General features: G+C 34.5%; 7 protein-coding genes across 12 annotated transcripts; 2 read left to right on the forward strand and 5 right to left on the reverse strand.

Annotated features, from left to right (window-relative positions):
* Nucleotides 1–439: 439 nt before the first annotated feature.
* Nucleotides 440–2,801, reverse strand: LOC120774332. 4 transcript variants are annotated; one of them, XM_040103885.1, is made up of 3 exons: nucleotides 2,442–2,801; nucleotides 1,521–2,219; nucleotides 440–1,458 (listed from the first exon to the last, which is right to left on the reverse strand). In XM_040103885.1, the coding sequence occupies exons 2-3, from the start codon at nucleotides 1,572–1,574 to the stop codon at nucleotides 1,081–1,083; spliced, it is 432 nt and encodes a 143-aa protein (XP_039959819.1). In that variant the 5' UTR covers nucleotides 1,575–2,219; nucleotides 2,442–2,801; the 3' UTR covers nucleotides 440–1,080. The 4 variants fall into 4 exon arrangements, with proteins under 4 accessions (XP_039959819.1, XP_039959818.1, XP_039959820.1 ...); XM_040103884.1 differs by having other exon boundaries at nucleotides 2,350–2,801; XM_040103886.1 differs by having other exon boundaries at nucleotides 2,717–2,790.
* A 2,670-nt stretch (nucleotides 2,802–5,471) lies between these two features.
* LOC120774330 (polyubiquitin-C) lies at nucleotides 5,472–8,174 on the forward strand. Its single transcript, XM_040103880.1, has 2 exons — nucleotides 5,472–5,677; nucleotides 6,163–8,174. The coding sequence occupies exon 2, from the start codon at nucleotides 6,176–6,178 to the stop codon at nucleotides 8,006–8,008; it is 1,833 nt and encodes a 610-aa protein (XP_039959814.1). The 5' UTR covers nucleotides 5,472–5,677; nucleotides 6,163–6,175; the 3' UTR covers nucleotides 8,009–8,174.
* A 476-nt stretch (nucleotides 8,175–8,650) lies between these two features.
* LOC120774333 (cytochrome b5) lies at nucleotides 8,651–11,244 on the forward strand. Of its 2 annotated transcripts, none has more exons than XM_040103887.1 (4): nucleotides 8,651–8,875; nucleotides 8,931–9,019; nucleotides 9,095–9,160; nucleotides 10,384–11,244. In XM_040103887.1, the coding sequence occupies exons 1-4, from the start codon at nucleotides 8,765–8,767 to the stop codon at nucleotides 10,529–10,531; spliced, it is 414 nt and encodes a 137-aa protein (XP_039959821.1). In that variant the 5' UTR covers nucleotides 8,651–8,764; the 3' UTR covers nucleotides 10,532–11,244. The 2 variants fall into 2 exon arrangements, with proteins under 2 accessions (XP_039959821.1, XP_039959823.1); XM_040103889.1 differs by having other exon boundaries at nucleotides 8,654–8,875; nucleotides 10,721–11,244.
* A 129-nt stretch (nucleotides 11,245–11,373) lies between these two features.
* LOC120774331 (peroxisomal targeting signal 1 receptor) lies at nucleotides 11,374–13,390 on the reverse strand. The gene has a single exon (XM_040103881.1). It carries the CDS (start codon nucleotides 13,256–13,258, stop codon nucleotides 11,510–11,512), a length of 1,749 nt encoding a protein of 582 aa, XP_039959815.1. The 5' UTR covers nucleotides 13,259–13,390; the 3' UTR covers nucleotides 11,374–11,509.
* A 557-nt stretch (nucleotides 13,391–13,947) lies between these two features.
* On the reverse strand, nucleotides 13,948–15,565 carry LOC120775516 (gamma-butyrobetaine dioxygenase). The gene is made up of 4 exons (XM_040105728.1): nucleotides 14,945–15,565; nucleotides 14,758–14,884; nucleotides 14,379–14,687; nucleotides 13,948–14,316 (listed from the first exon to the last, which is right to left on the reverse strand). The coding sequence occupies exons 1-4, from the start codon at nucleotides 15,540–15,542 to the stop codon at nucleotides 13,995–13,997; spliced, it is 1,356 nt and encodes a 451-aa protein (XP_039961662.1). The 5' UTR covers nucleotides 15,543–15,565; the 3' UTR covers nucleotides 13,948–13,994.
* A 97-nt stretch (nucleotides 15,566–15,662) lies between these two features.
* On the reverse strand, nucleotides 15,663–16,385 carry LOC120775517 (ribonuclease P protein subunit p21). Of its 2 annotated transcripts, XM_040105730.1 has the most exons (3): nucleotides 16,222–16,385; nucleotides 15,807–16,168; nucleotides 15,663–15,749 (listed from the first exon to the last, which is right to left on the reverse strand). In XM_040105730.1, exons 1-2 carry the CDS (start codon nucleotides 16,383–16,385, stop codon nucleotides 15,841–15,843), a joined length of 492 nt encoding a protein of 163 aa, XP_039961664.1. In that variant the 3' UTR covers nucleotides 15,663–15,749; nucleotides 15,807–15,840. The 2 variants fall into 2 exon arrangements, with proteins under 2 accessions (XP_039961664.1, XP_039961663.1); XM_040105729.1 differs by having other exon boundaries at nucleotides 15,665–16,168.
* A 511-nt stretch (nucleotides 16,386–16,896) lies between these two features.
* LOC120773457 (zinc finger protein Xfin-like) lies at nucleotides 16,897–18,804 on the reverse strand. Its single transcript, XM_040102351.1, has 2 exons — nucleotides 18,113–18,804; nucleotides 16,897–18,046 (listed from the first exon to the last, which is right to left on the reverse strand). Exons 1-2 carry the CDS (start codon nucleotides 18,477–18,479, stop codon nucleotides 16,938–16,940), a joined length of 1,476 nt encoding a protein of 491 aa, XP_039958285.1. The 5' UTR covers nucleotides 18,480–18,804; the 3' UTR covers nucleotides 16,897–16,937.
* Between the last annotated feature and the right edge of the window lie 18 nt (nucleotides 18,805–18,822).

Below are 18,822 nucleotides of genomic sequence, written 5' to 3' on the forward strand. Positions count from 1 at the left end.
TATATTTAAAAAAATTTTAAATATCTCAATATGTATTTTTTACCTATTTTTGTAACATAATTTTTATTTTTATTTTAAAAAATTATTATTTTTTTAATTTACACATAGCTTTGTGTGTTATTTCCTATAGTTTAGTTACTATCCTTTATCTAAAATATTTTATTATAAGAGTATACATACACATATTCTTAGATTCATGATAATCTTCAGATTTTTTTTATTATGATTTTTAGCGACAGTTTAGCTAGAGACTTGAAAAATTATGCTTTCGTCTCTTTTTTTTTTAGTGAAAATGCTATGTGCATAATATTTTTTTATTAATTTAAAAATATAATAATCTATATATGTACCTACATATGTATATGTATGTGTATTTAATCAACTGTTCTAATATTTTTATGAAATGTAGTACTAAATTATTATATTTATATAAACTAAATTCAAAAATAAACACACGCGTACACACATACACATACATAGAACTACAAAAACAAATATTTTAAAACACATTTTAAATGGAAATTTAGCAAATACTTTATGCGTAACATATTTTAGCTTTTACTATGTAGCAAAACCTTAAAAGTGGATCTAAATTCATCCGAATACCTTATTTGTAGTGTTTTATGATGAAAAATAAACGCAAAATGTATTTGAAAATGCGCAGTTGCTATGCAGCGAGTCAACGCAAATTTATGAAATATTAAAAGAACAAAATTTAAATAAAAACTATTAAATCAAAAAATAATAATGTATATAGTTTGTATATTGTTAGTAGACGATAAAAGGCGTAGGCAACTTTTTCGCACAAAATCTAACCTCAAATTTGTATTTACATATATGTGTGTAGTGAACCTTATAGTTTGATGGCAGTTTTTTCAATATAAAATTTTTTGCACTCATGCATATGTATTTTTTTATTTAAATTTACTGTAATAATAATAATACTCATTAGCTGTTAAAATTTTTTTTTTTATATTTGTTAAGTTTTCAAAATTTAGTTATTATCGAAAAGTCAAGTTAAAACTCGAAAAAATATTGAATTCATAAAAAAATCCTTAAAAAAATTTGTATAAATATCGATTAATCATCGGCATCGCAGGATTTCATTTTTGCCTGCTGCTTATGCGCATTTACGGGCCCCAAAATGTGCACTTCGCGTTTAACGGCACTTCCTGCATCTGCCACTTCGACTGTATTCACCGTAATGCCGCTTTCATTACCAACAGCACCACCGGTATTTGCTGTTGACGGCTTATTTGCGTCAATTGCGCGCCGCCAAGTCTCAACATCGCACGCGCTGCCGCTGGCATCTCTATCATATTGATCTGCCGTTGCGGCTTTTCCATCGTGACAATTTTTACACTCACAGTCGCTGCATTGCGTCGCAGTCTTTGAGCGTTTGCGTAAGCGATGTATTATGTAGAACAAGGCGAAGGAAGCGTAAGTCGCTTTGGCAACCTGCCAATAAATTGTTCCATGTAATATGCAAATGTATGATATGCATTGTTGGCACTACTCACATTGGCGCGTCCAGTGATGGTGGTACTATTGAAAATTTTATTGAAATTCGACATTGTATTATTGTTTTAGCTGGCAATATTTATACACAATTTTGACAATATTTATGTATGTATGTTTAAGTTTCAGAAATTATGTATAAAGCTATGTCAAATGTTAAACAACTCTTCACCCAGTAGTACTCCGAAATTATCAGCAATTCATATAGAAAGTTGAAAGTACTATAGAAATTTCTACAGGGTCGAACGCCATGAGCGCAAGTCTTAAGCCCAAAAGTCATTCAATTAAGTTTAAATCTCATCGTTGGAGATTGCAATATTTTATAGTTATTGAGTCATGATTTCCGCATGTATCGCCATCATCAACTAGCACAACGCCAAGTACAAATATATTGTAAAGGTCCCGGATTGGATTTCAATGGATTGTAAGCCCACGAACGAAGATTGCCTGAATAGTCTTTACTTTATTGCCAAACGCTGGGCTTCAAAGCTCGTAATGCATCTCCAGGCAATCTACAGCTTTAAGCCAGCATGGTAAATATAACTTAAGTTTTTCGCACATCCATATAATCATACATACATATGTGTATTTTTAAAATATTTTTGCATTAAAGGCAATAGTAGTGTAAAAATAAAACATCTGCCAGCCGTTAACGGTTTCGTTGTAAGTGTAATTGACAAACCCGGTTCGAAGATAAGCGTCTGAAAAAAATATTAGAATTATTATTAACAAAGTAGCTGTTATCAATATAATGAATTGCCGTTTTTTAAATCGATTTGGACACAAGCTTTCATGTTGACAAACATTCTTATCTGTATTAGCATTCTTTACTAAATACTTATTGCCGCTGGCGGTTTTTTTTTGCAAGTTGTTGAACTTAATTCGTATTTATAAACAATTTTGATAATAATTCGAAGTCGTACATGAAATGACCTTGAGGTGCGCAGCGTGAGCAAATTAACGTACGTCTGCCACAACAAAATTTCATTTGTTAATACATAGTTAGCTAAACTAATACACATACATACATATGTACATAAATACAAATGTATATTAAATGTGTACTGTGCATGCATTTGTTTTTTCAAACAATTGTTTATATTTTGGAGATTATTTATGTTTATAACGTGGAAAATGACGCTCGCGAAAATTATTTATAATTTTCACACGCCGGCGATTTGGTATTATGATTATATACTTATGTATTGTTAATGTGTTAACAGAGAAGCTAAAAATTAAATTGTTAAACGAGAGAAAATAATAATAATAAACAAAACACTTCCTTTTCGAAACGTCAAAACAGCTGTGACTTAAAAAACACACATGCGTACAAGCATATGTATGTGTGGAGATCCCAATGACAACGCTGGCGTTCATTGGTCTGTTTGTGGTCAACGCGCTCTTTTTGCGTTTTTGACTGCTTGACTAATAATTATTACCAAGTATATAATATACACATGTATGTATGAATATTTATATACATGGTGTTTACTTCGTAATCGGCAAAGCATCTGCTTCGTCGAAACCCCTCTTTTATCTCACCAACTTATATGCCATTGGAAATAGTATTTTTGTAGGGTGGATATTGGAAAAGTTCTTGTACTTATGTATGTACATACTTATATGATAAACAAAGAGCATCATATCGATTAGCAATTAAATTGTCTAGACGAAAACGGTTCAGTAACCCGTAAATTTTCTTTCAGCTGTTTAGAAAATAGTATTTTGCAAAAACTCTAAAGAAAAAAGCTATTCATGCAGAAAGGCACTAATCTCTAGTGAAAGTAAGTAACTCAACAAGAGGCGTCCATATACTCTATATACATACATATGTATGTATGTACATACATACTTATTTGGATATATATGTACATATATGTATATAAACTCATACTATATTCATATTTATGCTACATATGTATGTGGATATGTATGGGTGCATCTAGACTACGGAAATGCTTACAAAAGTCGGTCAGGGCTACTAAATTGGCCTGCCTACAGTTTTTCCCTTTGCCTAGAAAATACACAAGTTCATACATAATATGCACATACATACATACGTCTGTATTTTGTGAAAATATACTTCCATGTGTATGTACTTATGTATCTACAAACATGCATATTTTTGGCAGTGTTTTGATATGACCAGCGAGTTTACAAGGAAGTACTAAATACTCCAAATGGCTTTTGCTAAAAGTTTGATATATCCATACATACATAAGTATATATGTACATACATATATGTTGATACAACTGTTTACTTCAAATATATACATATTTATGTACAGATATTTATATAAACGTATGTATGTACTTATATACTAACATTTATAGTTAAGACCACTCATCGCTATCCACTTGCGATAATTTATTTCACAATTTTAACTAGTGATTTGCATGTTTTAGAAAATATTGTTTTACTGTAAAATTTAGTGATATTGTATGTACATACATATGTATATGATAATTGTATATGCATATGTACATAAATACCAAATTTTAAACCCCTTCCAAACAAAAAAAAATAAAAAAAAACCAAAGCATGTGTATGTATCGAAAATATAATTATATACATACATATGTATGTAGATATATGATATAGTTATGTATATGTATGTATATAATTCCCCTCTTCATCAATCAAAAGTTCTTTTAAAAAATACTTGTCGCAAACAATGAGTATATAACACTTGCTTGCTTAATTTCTAAGAAAATTGAATTTCTTCTGAAAATCTGAATATTTTTGTCAATTTAAAGAAAATTTTGAAGTTTTCGTAAAACTAGTGATCACATGCAATTGCAACGTGAGAATTACAACAAAAGCCATTTAACAAACAAATAAAGTGTAAGCAAACAAAAAGTAAGTACAATTTTGTCAAAAACCAAGTTATTTAATTAGTGTACAACTAAAATGCTAGTAGAAATGTGTTAAATTTGTTTCTATAAATGAAACGCAAATAAATAGTGCAAGTAATCTTATTTTTAAGAAGAAGAATCTTATTTTTATAACAACCCACGTTCCCCTTTTCTGGAAGGTGCAAGAACAGCCGTTTTATATAAGCACTAAATATGCATATGTATGTATGTACATATATATGTGCATATATATAAGTGTATGTATGTATATATATAACTGCGGCTGCTCAACGCACTTCATAGGTTATTTGCCAAAGTGCAAAGATAACCCGTATAGGCTAATGCAATAACGAGCATATAAGAGTCAGCTGTTTCCAGCCTTTGAGTAAAATATAATTGTATATAATGAAATAAAAAAACCATCGCTTCCAGTACATAAGCTTTCCAATGTCAACTTTTGGGATGTTTTCAAGCCCCAAGAACAAACTAAACACAGTGTTGGCAAGCGTTATTTGCAAATATTAAAAAAAAACGAATGCGCAAGTAAATATGTGCCCATCATTTAACGTTTGACCCGTTAATATTTGCAATAACAAAGAGAATTCATAATAAAGTGTTTACAATCGAGCAGCACTGCAAATATAGCATATTTTGCAGATAAATAATATAAAATAAAAACCTATAACATAAAAATACAAACGCGCTACCAACACTGCATAGAAAATGTACCAAACCCCCGAAAGAGACAGAAGATTTGAGAAAATAATTTTTTCACAAATACGCAATAAGGGAATGCGTCAAAAAAGCAACATTTTTCGCAAATTTCAACTGCACTTCATAAACCACGAATGATTTGAACAATGAAGAAATAAATATAATATGTTTTAAAGTCGGAAATGCTGAAATGGCGTGGGAATAAAGCGTAGCATAAAAACCAAACAAAAAGTACACAAAAGAGATAGCCAATGTGTCTCTTCTTGTATATAACGGCCATTGCGTAGCACTTCCAGTGAAATAAGGGAAATTTGTATATTTTCCATTATACACGAGCATAGGTATAAAAAGCGAGCACTAGCCTGCTATTGCTCAAACGGTATTTAATAATTGTGAGTGAAACACTTTAAGGTTTACCAGCGCTTGTTGTTTGTGATAATTTTCTGTGAAAATAAGTGAGCTTTGAAATATATATATAAGGAGAAATCTATTTAAAGCAAATAGGCAAACTATATTGAGAATTACTGCAGAGGAGAACCACTATTTTTTTTATTGAAAAACTAATTTCTTTGTGAAAAAGAAGGTTAAGGTGAGTGTATTGATTATGCAAATGCATTTTAATGCCAGTTCAATTTGTGCAATTGTGTAAAAAATAACTTTGTTCAGAGCCAATGGAAAATTGGTAGAAATGTGTATCTGTATATGCAAGCAGCGCTGCACTTGTGAAATCGATCGAAAATTTTCCTCTGCGCATAATTTCAAGATGGCGTCATAGCTGACCTCATTAGCAATTACTTTTTGAAAGATTTTACTTTGAAATCTAAAATTAAATTTTAAATTATAATTTTTAATCAAAAAGTAATTTTTTCGTAAACGAGTACTATTGCAACAGAAATTTCTGGAACAGTAATGACTACATAAAGCGCTTACATACAAACATATACAAGCAGTGAATAACAACATAGGATTAGTCATCAGTTTCTTCATAAATTAACTATTTGTGATTAAATTAAAAATTTTCACTTTTCACCAAAATAATTTCATATTTTTTTTTTATTGATTTCGTTATTGTAGCACCCTTTCCAAAATGCAAATCTTCGTGAAGACCTTGACTGGCAAGACCATCACTCTGGAGGTTGAACCATCCGATACTATTGAAAATGTTAAAGCTAAGATTCAAGACAAAGAAGGAATCCCCCCAGATCAACAACGTTTAATCTTTGCCGGTAAACAACTGGAAGACGGACGCACTCTGTCCGATTACAACATCCAGAAGGAGTCTACACTTCATTTGGTTCTTCGTCTACGTGGTGGCATGCAGATTTTCGTCAAAACTTTGACGGGAAAAACCATCACTTTGGAGGTTGAGCCTTCCGATACCATTGAGAATGTCAAAGCTAAAATTCAAGATAAGGAAGGAATCCCCCCAGATCAACAACGTTTGATTTTCGCTGGCAAACAGTTGGAGGATGGACGCACACTGTCCGACTATAATATTCAAAAGGAATCCACTCTACATTTAGTTCTACGCTTACGTGGTGGTATGCAAATCTTCGTTAAAACTTTGACGGGTAAAACAATTACTCTGGAGGTTGAACCTTCCGATACAATTGAAAACGTTAAAGCAAAAATTCAGGACAAGGAGGGTATTCCTCCAGATCAACAACGTTTAATCTTCGCCGGTAAGCAATTGGAAGACGGACGTACCTTGTCCGATTACAACATCCAAAAGGAATCTACTCTTCACTTGGTATTGCGTCTCCGCGGTGGTATGCAAATCTTCGTAAAGACCCTCACCGGCAAAACCATCACTTTGGAAGTTGAGCCTTCAGATACCATTGAGAACGTAAAGGCCAAGATCCAAGATAAGGAGGGTATTCCTCCAGATCAACAACGTTTGATCTTCGCCGGTAAGCAATTGGAGGACGGACGCACATTGTCCGACTACAACATCCAGAAGGAGTCTACTCTTCACTTGGTATTGCGTCTCCGTGGTGGAATGCAAATCTTCGTGAAGACCCTCACTGGCAAAACCATTACCTTGGAAGTTGAACCTTCAGATACCATTGAGAACGTTAAGGCTAAGATCCAAGATAAGGAAGGCATTCCCCCAGATCAACAACGTTTGATCTTCGCCGGTAAGCAATTGGAGGACGGACGTACCTTGTCCGATTACAACATCCAAAAGGAGTCTACTCTTCACTTGGTATTGCGTCTCCGTGGTGGTATGCAAATCTTCGTGAAGACCCTCACTGGCAAAACCATCACCTTGGAAGTTGAGCCATCTGACACCATTGAGAACGTTAAGGCCAAGATCCAAGATAAGGAGGGTATTCCTCCAGATCAGCAACGTTTGATCTTCGCCGGCAAGCAATTGGAGGACGGACGCACATTGTCCGACTACAACATCCAGAAGGAGTCTACTCTTCACTTGGTATTGCGTCTCCGTGGTGGAATGCAAATCTTCGTGAAGACCCTCACTGGCAAAACCATCACCTTGGAAGTTGAGCCATCTGACACCATTGAGAACGTTAAGGCCAAGATCCAAGATAAGGAGGGTATTCCTCCAGATCAACAACGTTTGATCTTCGCCGGTAAGCAATTGGAGGACGGACGCACCTTGTCCGATTATAATATCCAAAAGGAATCAACCCTCCACTTGGTATTGCGACTCCGTGGTGGTATGCAAATCTTCGTGAAGACTCTCACCGGCAAAACAATCACCTTGGAAGTTGAGCCTTCGGATACCATTGAGAATGTCAAAGCCAAAATCCAAGATAAGGAGGGAATCCCACCAGATCAACAACGTTTGATCTTCGCCGGCAAGCAACTTGAGGATGGACGTACTTTGTCCGACTACAATATACAGAAGGAATCGACACTCCATTTGGTGCTACGTCTTCGCGGAGGCGCATTCTAAATTTAAATAGAAAATCGCCAAATTCAAAATTCAAGAGTATTCAATGTATCTCGTTAATTTAGCTCTATTTTGTAATTTAACGCTTTTTACATCAGTTCTGATTAAAAATTGAAATATACCGTTTTTATGTTTAAAAGAAAATAAATTATCTGATGCACTATTTCAAGAAAACTGTTCAGTTTTGTATTTTTATGGGGAAATAGGAAATCGAGTTTTCATGGCAATGCTTCATATAAAATTGCCAATGGATTTGGGAAGGCAGAAGACCTAGAGCCAAGTACAATACGCTTGTGCTTTTATGTGTAATTTAAAATATTTCCTTATCACTGAGAACCTTCATAGTCACATTGAGGGCATCTGTATGCAACATGGATAAAGGGTGTGAAGTAGGATAAAAATCAAAGAAATTCCACAAATATGATGCCAATAAAATTTAAATATATGTTCATATGTATCTCGAGCAGTTTAAAGAAATAAATAGTAGTAATTGAAAATAACCAGCCTTACAAGGGAATGATTTATTCACGCGAAATTCCGGATAAGGCTGTATATATTTATATATGTATACATATATAAAATCTAGTTCAATTGTCATGCGCTGTGAATAGGCCACATTTTAACAACGCACTACTCAGCTGTTCACAGCTGTCATTAGTAATCAAGTCGTCTTTCTTGTTGGTTGTTTGTCAAAGCGCTCGCAGTTGAAAAATTAAATTATCCCAAATTGTTGTATAAAGCATTTTTATTAATATATAAATGGCGGCCAAAACGTACACTTTAGAAATTGTTAAACAGCACAATAAACCAGATGATCTTTGGATAATAATCGAAGGAAAAGTGTATGATGTGACTAAATTTCGAAACGAGGTAAAATAATTGTATTGTAATTCTAATATTGTGTAAATAAAAAATATTAAAATAGCATCCCGGAGGCGAAGAAACATTAGACGAAGTAGGTGGCCGTGACGCCACACGGGATTTTCAGGATGTTGGACATAGTCAAGAAGCGAAGTAGGTTTTGTACACCTTACCTAAACACTGCAAATATTTGCATGGGAATGTTTAAATTTCACTTTGTTATTGTAGGCAAATGCTTAAAAAGTATTACATAGGCGATCTCGAGGTCGACAAAACGTGTAAATTGCCAGTAAGGTAAGTACATACATAGCTGTATCAAGCTACGTTAATATTTAATAAAGTGCGCTTGCATGATTGCATTTGTGACTAAAAAAGCTAACTAAAGCTTACATAATTCTAATCTTACAAAAAGTGAAAAGAAAAGCGAGCAGTAATTCTGGTAATAAATACATAGTTTCAAGTTCAAGAACCCAAATTGAAAACATGTAGATATTAAAATTCCATAGACGAGCAAGTGAAGCAGCTATATTTGTGACTAACATTTCGAACAGCGAAAAAACAAAACCATTTCATTACACGCAACTATTCATCCTACCTACCAGGCGCCTTGCATGTAACAAGTCCATTTGTCATAATTAATTAATTAAAATTTGTATTATGTATAATTGCGCGACAAAAAACTTTGGACGCAATGTAATAGTTCATTGTATACATACTTATTCAAACAAGTTCAATATATACATATATGTATATGTATGTGCATATAACATCAACATTCAAGCCATTGTGTCATAAAATTATATCAATTGTATTTCAGCTCTAAAATATATTATGCTCTAAATGGCAATTAAATATTTGTTCTCACACATAAAGCTTTCCATAAAGCCGTATATGTTAACAGAAGCCATTTGAACAATTGTACAAAATATATATCATCTACTATTAATGAAATTCGTCGGCTCAGTTATTGATAACCAGATGTCCCGAATATGGTGAATATTGAAGTCTTAGCTGATAAGGGACTATGTGATGAAAGCTTATCACTTGCAGCTCGCGTTAATAATAACGTCAGCATTTTTATTGTTGGATATGATAATGTTATGTCCGATTTCGCCTCAAAATAGCGCTATCTCTTTGATTTTTTGTTTTGTGTAAAAATGTTGAGTTTTACGCCTAGTGCTTTAGCGTCACATTGTACATACATACATACATATGTATTTACCATATCGCAGCCAGCCAATGTTTCAAAATCAATTGTTTTTTTATAGCTTTAAATATTTTTCGACCAAAAAAGTAAAATTTTGCAAATCGTAGACTGATGTGTAAGTTAAATTTGTCCTATTATATGTATGTACATATGTCATAGCCTCATAAGTGTTATTCATTTACAACATTCGCTTTTGTATGTATTGGTGCTTTTTGTTCATACGCATTGTTGTGTCATTCTTTTAGTTTTTTACTTTTGCTTTGCTTAAATGCTGTTTCCTTTACCAATTTTCTAAAAAATTCTAACATAGCACTACACCAACGCCATCATTGCCACTACAATTACCACCAACAACAACACAATCATCGGCTAATATAGTAAACCCAGAAGCCGCTAACACTATCATTGCTGATAAAGATGTTGCTCCACCAGGCAATCAGTGTTGTGTACTTGCTTAAAACCCAATGCAATGTTAAAATTTATATATTTTTAAACATATTTTCCAAAGGCTCAAATATCTATCTATGTGATTGTTAATTTATACAAATCTTTCTAAAAAAAATTACGCTTAATTCGTGTTGTGCAAAATATTACTTTATGAAAATAGACCTAACCTATAAAATTGTTTCCCCTCCAACTCAAAATAGACATATATGCTGTGCAGTTGGCGCGTTCACTACTGGACTACTCTTCGTTATAATCATAAGGAAACTTTTAGCCAGCAAATGAAAATGTTCAGATATCGTTATATTGGTACGATATGGTTGCGACCCTCGTCGGAAATATAATCAAAATGTAAACGGAACTGCTATACAAGATGCCTCAGTGTACTCATCATTTCCAAAATTTAAGATAATACAAGTTAACTGTAAATTAAACTGCATATTTGAGTTATAACTTTTTATAAGTACAGTTATATTATATGTACATATGTATGTATGTGTTATACGAAGTGTACGAAATATGAACGTAGACAACGTAAAATAAATGTTTTTAAAGTAAAATATGAATTTCCCTGTGACAAATTGTTTCCGCCAAAAAACCGAACAGGAAAGACAAGTGTCAAACAAAAATCAAATATTTTGGCGGCTGTCAGTGGTGAAAATGATAAAATGGTGAAACGTAGTTGTTTAAATAGTTTAATGAAATAAATTCATAAAATTATAGAAAATACAAAATAATTGTGTGTTGCTCAAAGTACGTCAAGTTTATTATCTGAGGATTCGAGTCCAACTGTACATAAATACACAACAGCTGTAGTGAAAGGTATGTCGCTTAACCTTGAAAGAAAACGCTTATATTAGCTTATTTGTTAATTTTTATTTAAAAGTTGCATTGTATATGATTTAGTTTGCAAAACCAAGCCAACACCATCAATATTTAAATTTTCAAACGTAATAATAAGTTTTACACTTAAAAAATAAAACTGCGCGTTATTAGACTGCGTCCATGAACGTTTCATTCAACACTTTGAGATCACGTGCATTTACAGCGCCATGCAAATCACTACGACCCATTAAGGAGATAATCATTTTCAACGTACTCCAAATGGAGTCGGACATTTGCGCTTGACCACCGCCAATAGCGCCTGCGCCGTCAGGTAAATCGCGCGCAGCCGTCGTATTTGCTTGCATATTTAAAGCCGTTAGAAGATGTTCAACGGCTTGTTTGTATGCTTTCAAGTTCATGCAACACACGCCAACATTATAACGTACACGTATGAAGCCCGGTTCTAGCTGCAACGCATGTTGATAGGCCTCCACTGCTTCTACAGAACGTGAGCCATTGGCTAAACTAGCGCCCAGACGATTCCATACTTTTGCATTCTGAGGATTAACATGTAGTGCGGCACGAAAGCAGTCGACTGCTTTGTCGTACTCGGAGGATAGGTTGTAGAGCACACCTAAAGCTTCTTGCACGTCGGCGTCGACTTCTTGTGGATTCAAACGTACAGCATCGAGAAAGAGATTTTGCACCGCTTGCAATTTGCTACCAACGATTAACGAGGAAGCCATGACATCACCATTAGTTTGCAAATCTGGATGCTGTTGCAGTAGATGTTTGTATTTCGGATTTACTTCCATCCAGTTGATTAGCATGCGAAGAGCATGACTCTGTAGACTCTCGTTGGTGTAGCAAACTGCAAGTGCCATTAGCACACGGTTGTTATCTGGACGTAGAGCCAAAGAACGCTTTAAGGCCGCTATACTTTGCGGGTCATTTTCATTCTCTGCCTGTGCCATGCCTAACAACTCCCATGCATCGGCGTTTTCTGGCTCCTTTTTGACAGCCACTTCGAAACAAAGAACTGCACTAGGTATATCGCCGTTTTGCATGTATTCTTTTCCTTTCTCCAATGCATTTTCCACATCCTCCAATGGATTTTCTTCAGCAAAGCCATACTCTTTATATGGATCGTAATTTTCGCCATATTCAGATAACCAAGGATGCTCAGACTCTTCAGATAACTTTTGCCACTCATCCTGGAGACGTTGCCAGAAACTCTCATTATAGCTGCCAGTGGCTTCTTGACGTTGTTTTGCACTGGCTTCATAATCGTTGATCCAATCTTCAATATACTCGTTAGTGGACGTCTGGGGCAATAATTTGTCTGTATCTTCTTTAGTAAGTGATTTGGCTTCTTCAAAAAACCTCTCCGTACTTGGTATATATGGTGGACATATGGCTAGGTATGGTGTTGGCAATGTTTGTAGTGGGATAAATGGCGCTGCTGGTGTATTTCCAAGAAACGAACTTGACACGCCAGGTCCTTCATCATCAAAAAACTCACGCACATGCACCAACTGTTGCTTTTGCGGCTGCATATGGACCATTTGTGCGTTTGTTGTCATTGACGGTTGTATGCCAAATTCATTTGCCCATTCTTTGCTAACACCGCTTATATTATCCATACCACGAGTTGCTTGATGGACTGCCATGGCGTTTGTTTGTTCTATTTCACGCATCTCTTGTAGTAGGGCATCCATTTGGAAAGATTGTGGCGGAGCCGTCACCTGTCCTAGGAACTCGTTAACAAGATGTTCATCCGATCTTAAGTTACGTTCAAACTGAGCATTCGTAAAGCCTTCATCTTTGCGTGCCGCATCTCGTGTAAATTGTCCCCCAAGTTGCATGAGTGGATTAACGCCACCACAGTCCCCATCAACAAGTTGACGTAAAGACATGTCGATGTTTTAATAATGGAATGCTTAGAAATAAATCTGAAAACACTGCGGGAGACCTTCCAAACCAATATCGATCGCTTCTATGAAACGTTACAGGACTATGTGGGTGAGTGATAAGCAAAGTCTAATGTTCACCACAACTATATAAATAATTATGACAGTTGTGTCAACACAAACAGCTGTATTTGAAATAACACATAAGAGTTGCCATGTGCGAGTGGTTATCGATAACATATTATTCTTATGATTGAATAAATGATATTAATGGAAAAATAATTCAATAAAAGTAAATAATTAATAAAAATAACTACATAATTAATAAAAAAAAAATAATTACAAAAATATATAATTTATAAAAAAGTAACAAAAACAAAAATTAATTAATAAAAAAATAATAATTAATAAAAAAATTAATTATTAAAATAATTAATTAAAAAATAATAATTTTTAAAATAATTAATTTAAAAAAGTCAATTAATAAAAAAAATTAATAAAAGAGAATTAATTAAAAAAATGTATGAATAAAAAATGTAATAAAAAAATACGAATCATACAATACAAAAATTAATAAAAAAAAATTAATTAATAAAGAAAATTAATTAATAAATAAAATTAATTAATAAAAAAATTAATAATAAAAATTAATTAAAAAATTACCTAATGCAAAAAAAAAATAATTGATGAAAAAATTAATTTAGAACATAAACGTTCATGGATTAACATGTTATCATTTATTTTAATAGTTAATAGCATTTTTGGACCTAATAATACGTATTTTTGAATAAATTATATCCCAGTCAACATATACACCGATTAAATGCCTCTTGTTGGCGGGCGAATCTTCATACGCAGTACGTCCATGCAGCATACGCAAGTTGTTAAATACAAAAACGTCACCAGGCGCAGTTTTGAAATCGACAGCTTCAGCATATGCTAATTCGACGAATTTGTCATAAGCTTCGTACCAAGGTGCTACCTGCCCCAGAGGCACAGTGAAATGACTATCTCGCTTTGTGCTGTTCTCATTTATGCGATGGTAACGACCATCCACGTCCAGACTAGAGGAATCAACGAAAGTTTAGTCAAAGTAATTTGAAATTTTAAATAAGAAATTATTTACCAAATCGTGGGTGCACGCCATATATTATGGAACGACATATCGCCATCTTTCCCAATGTCATACCAGTCAACTGGTGTCTTTACTAGTATTTCAAATAATTTCGGGAATTCTTTGCGCAGTTTTTCGGCGATATAAAACCCGTCTGCCATCAGATTACTGCCGCCCTGCGATTGCGACTGCACCAAGCAGTGTAATATATTTATGCCTGCTTTATATTCGTAATATGGCATATCCGTATGTAAGGGCAGTGGCGTCATCATATAGGCGTAGTTACGTGCGTTGTTTTTGGACTTTACTTCGAATTCTTCACTGTCGATATCATTTTAAAAACCATTATAATTAATTTACGATATTATATTACGATATTATATTTACTTACCCATAAGTAGTGCGTTTTATGTAGCCAATACGATCAGCCAATTGCCTAGCTACAGTAACATTATGTGGTGAATTCTTGATTATAGAAAACCCTTGTATTGCCAGAGACTCCAGCCATTCCAAAAGTACTGCAAATTTATACATGTACATACAACATAGCATACGTTTCTTACTGCAATATTACTAACCTTTGTCCTGTGTCATTACATCTATAAACTCGAAAGTGCGCAAAACGTTTTTGAATTCTGATTTTGCCCACAACTGATACGTTGGCTTATATACTTCTTCAATGTAGCGCTTGCGATTTGTTGGCGCAAAGTCTCTATCTTGTAGCCAAGCTAATGTAAAAGTGGACTTATGATCATCCTGCCAATCTATTGTTAACGCATTATTTTCATTGCTGCCATTTATATTTCGAATGCGTGTCTCCACATTAGCACGCTTCCAATTGGCTTGTCGGCTCTTCGTGTTATCATGAAAACATACACTGCATTGACAGTTATCGCGTAGCCAAACGCTGGGAAATTGTAACGGTTCGCCGCCATTCGGTTGCTGCACGACGACTACATTTCCCTCAGTTAAAGATGCGCTAAGTAGGCGTTTATATGTCGGAGAGTAGCGCGAGATCGGCAATTTGCGCAAGAAATTAATTTTAAATTGCCTAGCGAACATCTTAATTAGTTGCGTGATAATTCGCGAATGATTAGGAGGACAATTTGTGGGGCGCGTTTGTGCCCTTATCGAATTATGACTGTCATAAGCAGTGCCATTTTGATAAGTCAGCATTTGTTGATTACACGAATGAAAACAGATCAAGTACAAGGGCTGACGTGGAGTTGTAGTAAGCAAAAAAGTTGTCTGAATATATCATGATGCAATAATCTTGAATGTTTAAAAACCATCTCCGATCTTTCAATCATGTAAGCCTTTTATTACAGATTATAAATGATTATAGTACACAAGCTGTAGATATTTTGTTATCTAAAATACATACTGCAAAAAAAATGTTATGGCTATCAAGTTGTATATTTTACACTTAATTTAACTCACCTAAATGCAAAATTACAAAGTGGAATGTTTATTTCTATTTTGTAGTGGTTTCTTTTGTTTCCTTATCGCTAATTGGTGACTGCTTTTGTTCACTTTCGGGTTTTTTGTTGCCTAGAGTGATCGACTCCACCACAGATTCTTTATTGTCCAGCCAAAAATTGTAATTTGGATTGACTATAAACTGACGTCTAAACCCGCATTGATGGCACGTCAAGATCATGCTTGTGTTTTCATCCACATTATCACTATTTTTCAAAGTCTTTCGTCTTTTCCGTCGCGTCTCAGCATGCAAGTCAGCGGTTATGCCTGGTTTTAGTGCGAGAGAACAACGTTTACACATCTGCCGCTTTATGTTTGGATCACTGCAAATGTAATGAATTGTAAATATAATTCTTGTTTTCTGATATTTACCTACATTTTAAGCACAGCTTTCTTTGCAATACTCCGGCATAGTTCGCCGTAGTAGGCAGATAACGCGTTGTTTTTGCCAGCCATAAGCATGGACGATTGGAAGAGAAAATTCATGCGACTGAAACATTCCTTTCCTTGAAATGCAGGCTGTTGCTTTTTGCTTGACATATATGTACATATATTCGGTTAAATGAAAAAAATTGTGGTGATTGGTTATCAATTGAAAAGTAAATTCTGTTATTTCGGTGATTTTTTATAATAAGTTCTTCTTCTTGAAATAATTAGCGAAAGCAATCACACGAATGTTGACAAAATATACATACGTTCACATACTGTTGTGAATGAAGGAACAATCTTCAACTGTCATATTTGTTTATGAGATCTCTTATTGAATGTAAACAAATTAATCCATTTACTTCGAGCTTAAAAACATTATTTTTGATGGGATCGATGACGATGGAATGTTCCATTACCCGACCATGAAGAAGTTCGAATAGCAATTACCCGCCTGAAGAATAACAAAGCGGTGGGGCCGATGGATTGCTGGCCGAGCTATTCACATACGGCAGCAGAGATCTGATAAGGAACATGCATCAGCTACTTTGTTAAATATGGTCGGACGAAAGCATGCCCTATGAATGGAATTTAAGTGTGCTCTGTCCAATCAACAAAAAAGGCCTTTTAGCTGTTTACATAAATTACATTTTATTTTTCACTTAATTATGTTTCCATAGTATGAATTCTGCGCTGCTTTGGCGCTGTGTTAACACTACCATCTAAATTAGTATGCAATATTCGAAAATGTTTCATCAATGTGCGTATTGAAAAAAATTGTTCCATGCAAATGCTGCACTTGTATGGTCTAAACGGAGCATGGCGTAATTGTTCAACCCATAAATGTATATAGCTTTTGCAGCCATCTAACACCCGATCACAAATAACACAATATGGTTGTAGGCGCCTCTTCTTGCAGGCCCTGGTTGCGCTAGGTGCCGCACCGAAATTGGTTATAATCAATGCCATATAAGGCGCTTTAAAGAAATCATGATTCTCATTAATATGGGAACACCAATTATCGGGATGTTCAAACTTAACGCCACAAATTGGACAACTAAAATCTATGTGCTGTAGGTATTTTGCCGTTTTATCGGGCAAAAACTTAATATTCATGTCAAATTTTGCGTTTCTGGGACGCAAATTGCCGGGCAATATGGCTTCGTCGTAAGTGGTTGCATTTTTGCAGTGCATTAACAACATATGCATCTTAATCTCATTGTTGTAATTGAATTGCAAATTGCATATTGCACAACGGAAAGATCTATTTCGTAGGTGCGTTAGATAATGCTTGCGCTGACACTGTTCCAAGTTGTCGGCTGTTAGCATGATGCCACATGTTTCGCAAGTGGTGATAAGATGCGTGCTCTTTTCGACCAACTCGTCCATTTCTATAGCTTTAAATTTCAGTTTTTCTTCGGCAAAGAGCGCATGCTTGTCGTTAATATGTTGCAACCAAGTTTCGTGTTTTCTAAAATTTATCTGGCATTGCGGACACATATAAACCAGAAATTTTTCATAATCAATGCCTTCACTTAAAGAAAATCGTTTGCTCCTTACTAGTTTGCCATTAATTTTTGCTTTCAGCATATGTACTTCCATATGTCTTTTGATATGTTTAACCATTTCCATGTTCGTATACTCCAAATGGTCACATAAACTGCATTTATAGAAAGCATTAAAAGACATATGAGTAAGGCTGTGATGTAGAATTTTACGGTACTCAAGATAATTAAACTCTGTCGGACACTTTCGGCAGCGATAAGTTTGCTCGTCTTAAAATATAATAATAAAGAGTTAAAAAATGTATAAAAGAATTTTTGTATAAAAAATTGTACTACCTTCATTTACAGTGCCAGGCAACATTTTTAAATTATTGAAATAGTGCACATTATGCAAGTGTTGCTGCCAATGAGCAGATGAATGAAATGTTTCGCCACAACGTGGACATATTAGATGCATGAAGATAGCAGGATTTACATTTTCAATAGCTTTCGCCATGGCGATTTCCAATATGGTCAAGTCATCTTCAACTCCATCAATTTCGTCCAATGAATCATCTTCATCTAAGCGATTGATATCTTCTATGGTTACTTCAAAAGAATCTGTGGGCATGTGTGCCGTGGAAAATGGATCTTCATTGTCGATCGGATCTATTTTCTTGCTTTGGGCAATAGAAAATGGATCCTCATTTGCAATTGTATCCATTTTTCCAAACAATTCAGCTACTCCACAACTTTTGGTGCAAAACGAAATATTTGTATGTGCTACTATTTATGAAACAATAAACACTTTTTGCGTTACTAGCATATGTTTCGCATTTGTTTACAAAAAGGGAGGAATAATTTTTGTTTACAACGGCGAATGTCAGATGAAAGGTTTGTTGCAACAATTGTATTCACAATTACAACTTTTACCAAAAACGCGTGAACGAACATTCATTCGTGCGTAGTTTTCGCCTGCGAACAAATAGAAAATTTGACAATTATTCGTCGAAAATTGTGACATTTCCTATACAGCTCTGTAATAGTTAATCTTTGCACATCTGACA

Source organism: Bactrocera tryoni, chromosome 4, assembly GCF_016617805.1.
Source record: "Bactrocera tryoni isolate S06 chromosome 4, CSIRO_BtryS06_freeze2, whole genome shotgun sequence".
Taxonomy (NCBI): Eukaryota; Metazoa; Arthropoda; class Insecta; order Diptera; family Tephritidae; genus Bactrocera; species Bactrocera tryoni.

Bases quoted from the DNA above. Each gene is read 5' to 3' on its own strand.
- LOC120774332 (XM_040103885.1), bottom strand. From the start codon at position 1,574: ATGTCGAATTTCAATAAAATTTTCAATAGTACCACCATCACTGGACGC. The intron at 1,459-1,520 runs GTGAGTAGTGCC...ATTTATTGGCAG, and splicing joins CCATCACTGGACGCGCCAAT to GTTGCCAAAGCGACTTACGC.
- LOC120774330 (XM_040103880.1), top strand. From the start codon at position 6,176: ATGCAAATCTTCGTGAAGACCTTGACTGGCAAGACCATCACTCTGGAG.
- LOC120774333 (XM_040103887.1), top strand. From the start codon at position 8,765: ATGGCGGCCAAAACGTACACTTTAGAAATTGTTAAACAGCACAATAAA. The intron at 8,876-8,930 runs GTAAAATAATTG...ATATTAAAATAG, and splicing joins TGACTAAATTTCGAAACGAG to CATCCCGGAGGCGAAGAAAC. The intron at 9,020-9,094 runs GTAGGTTTTGTA...TTGTTATTGTAG, and splicing joins GGACATAGTCAAGAAGCGAA to GCAAATGCTTAAAAAGTATT.
- LOC120774331 (XM_040103881.1), bottom strand. From the start codon at position 13,258: ATGTCTTTACGTCAACTTGTTGATGGGGACTGTGGTGGCGTTAATCCA.
- LOC120775516 (XM_040105728.1), bottom strand. From the start codon at position 15,542: ATGCTGACTTATCAAAATGGCACTGCTTATGACAGTCATAATTCGATA. The intron at 14,885-14,944 runs GTTAGTAATATT...ATAAATTTGCAG, and splicing joins TGTAATGACACAGGACAAAG to TACTTTTGGAATGGCTGGAG. The intron at 14,688-14,757 runs GTAAGTAAATAT...TGATATCGACAG, and splicing joins ATAAAACGCACTACTTATGG to TGAAGAATTCGAAGTAAAGT.
- LOC120775517 (XM_040105730.1), bottom strand. From the start codon at position 16,385: ATGTCAAGCAAAAAGCAACAGCCTGCATTTCAAGGAAAGGAATGTTTC. The intron at 16,169-16,221 runs GTAGGTAAATAT...TTACATTTGCAG, and splicing joins AAGAAAGCTGTGCTTAAAAT to TGATCCAAACATAAAGCGGC.
- LOC120773457 (XM_040102351.1), bottom strand. From the start codon at position 18,479: ATGGATACAATTGCAAATGAGGATCCATTTTCTATTGCCCAAAGCAAG. The intron at 18,047-18,112 runs GTAGTACAATTT...TTATATTTTAAG, and splicing joins GCCTGGCACTGTAAATGAAG to ACGAGCAAACTTATCGCTGC.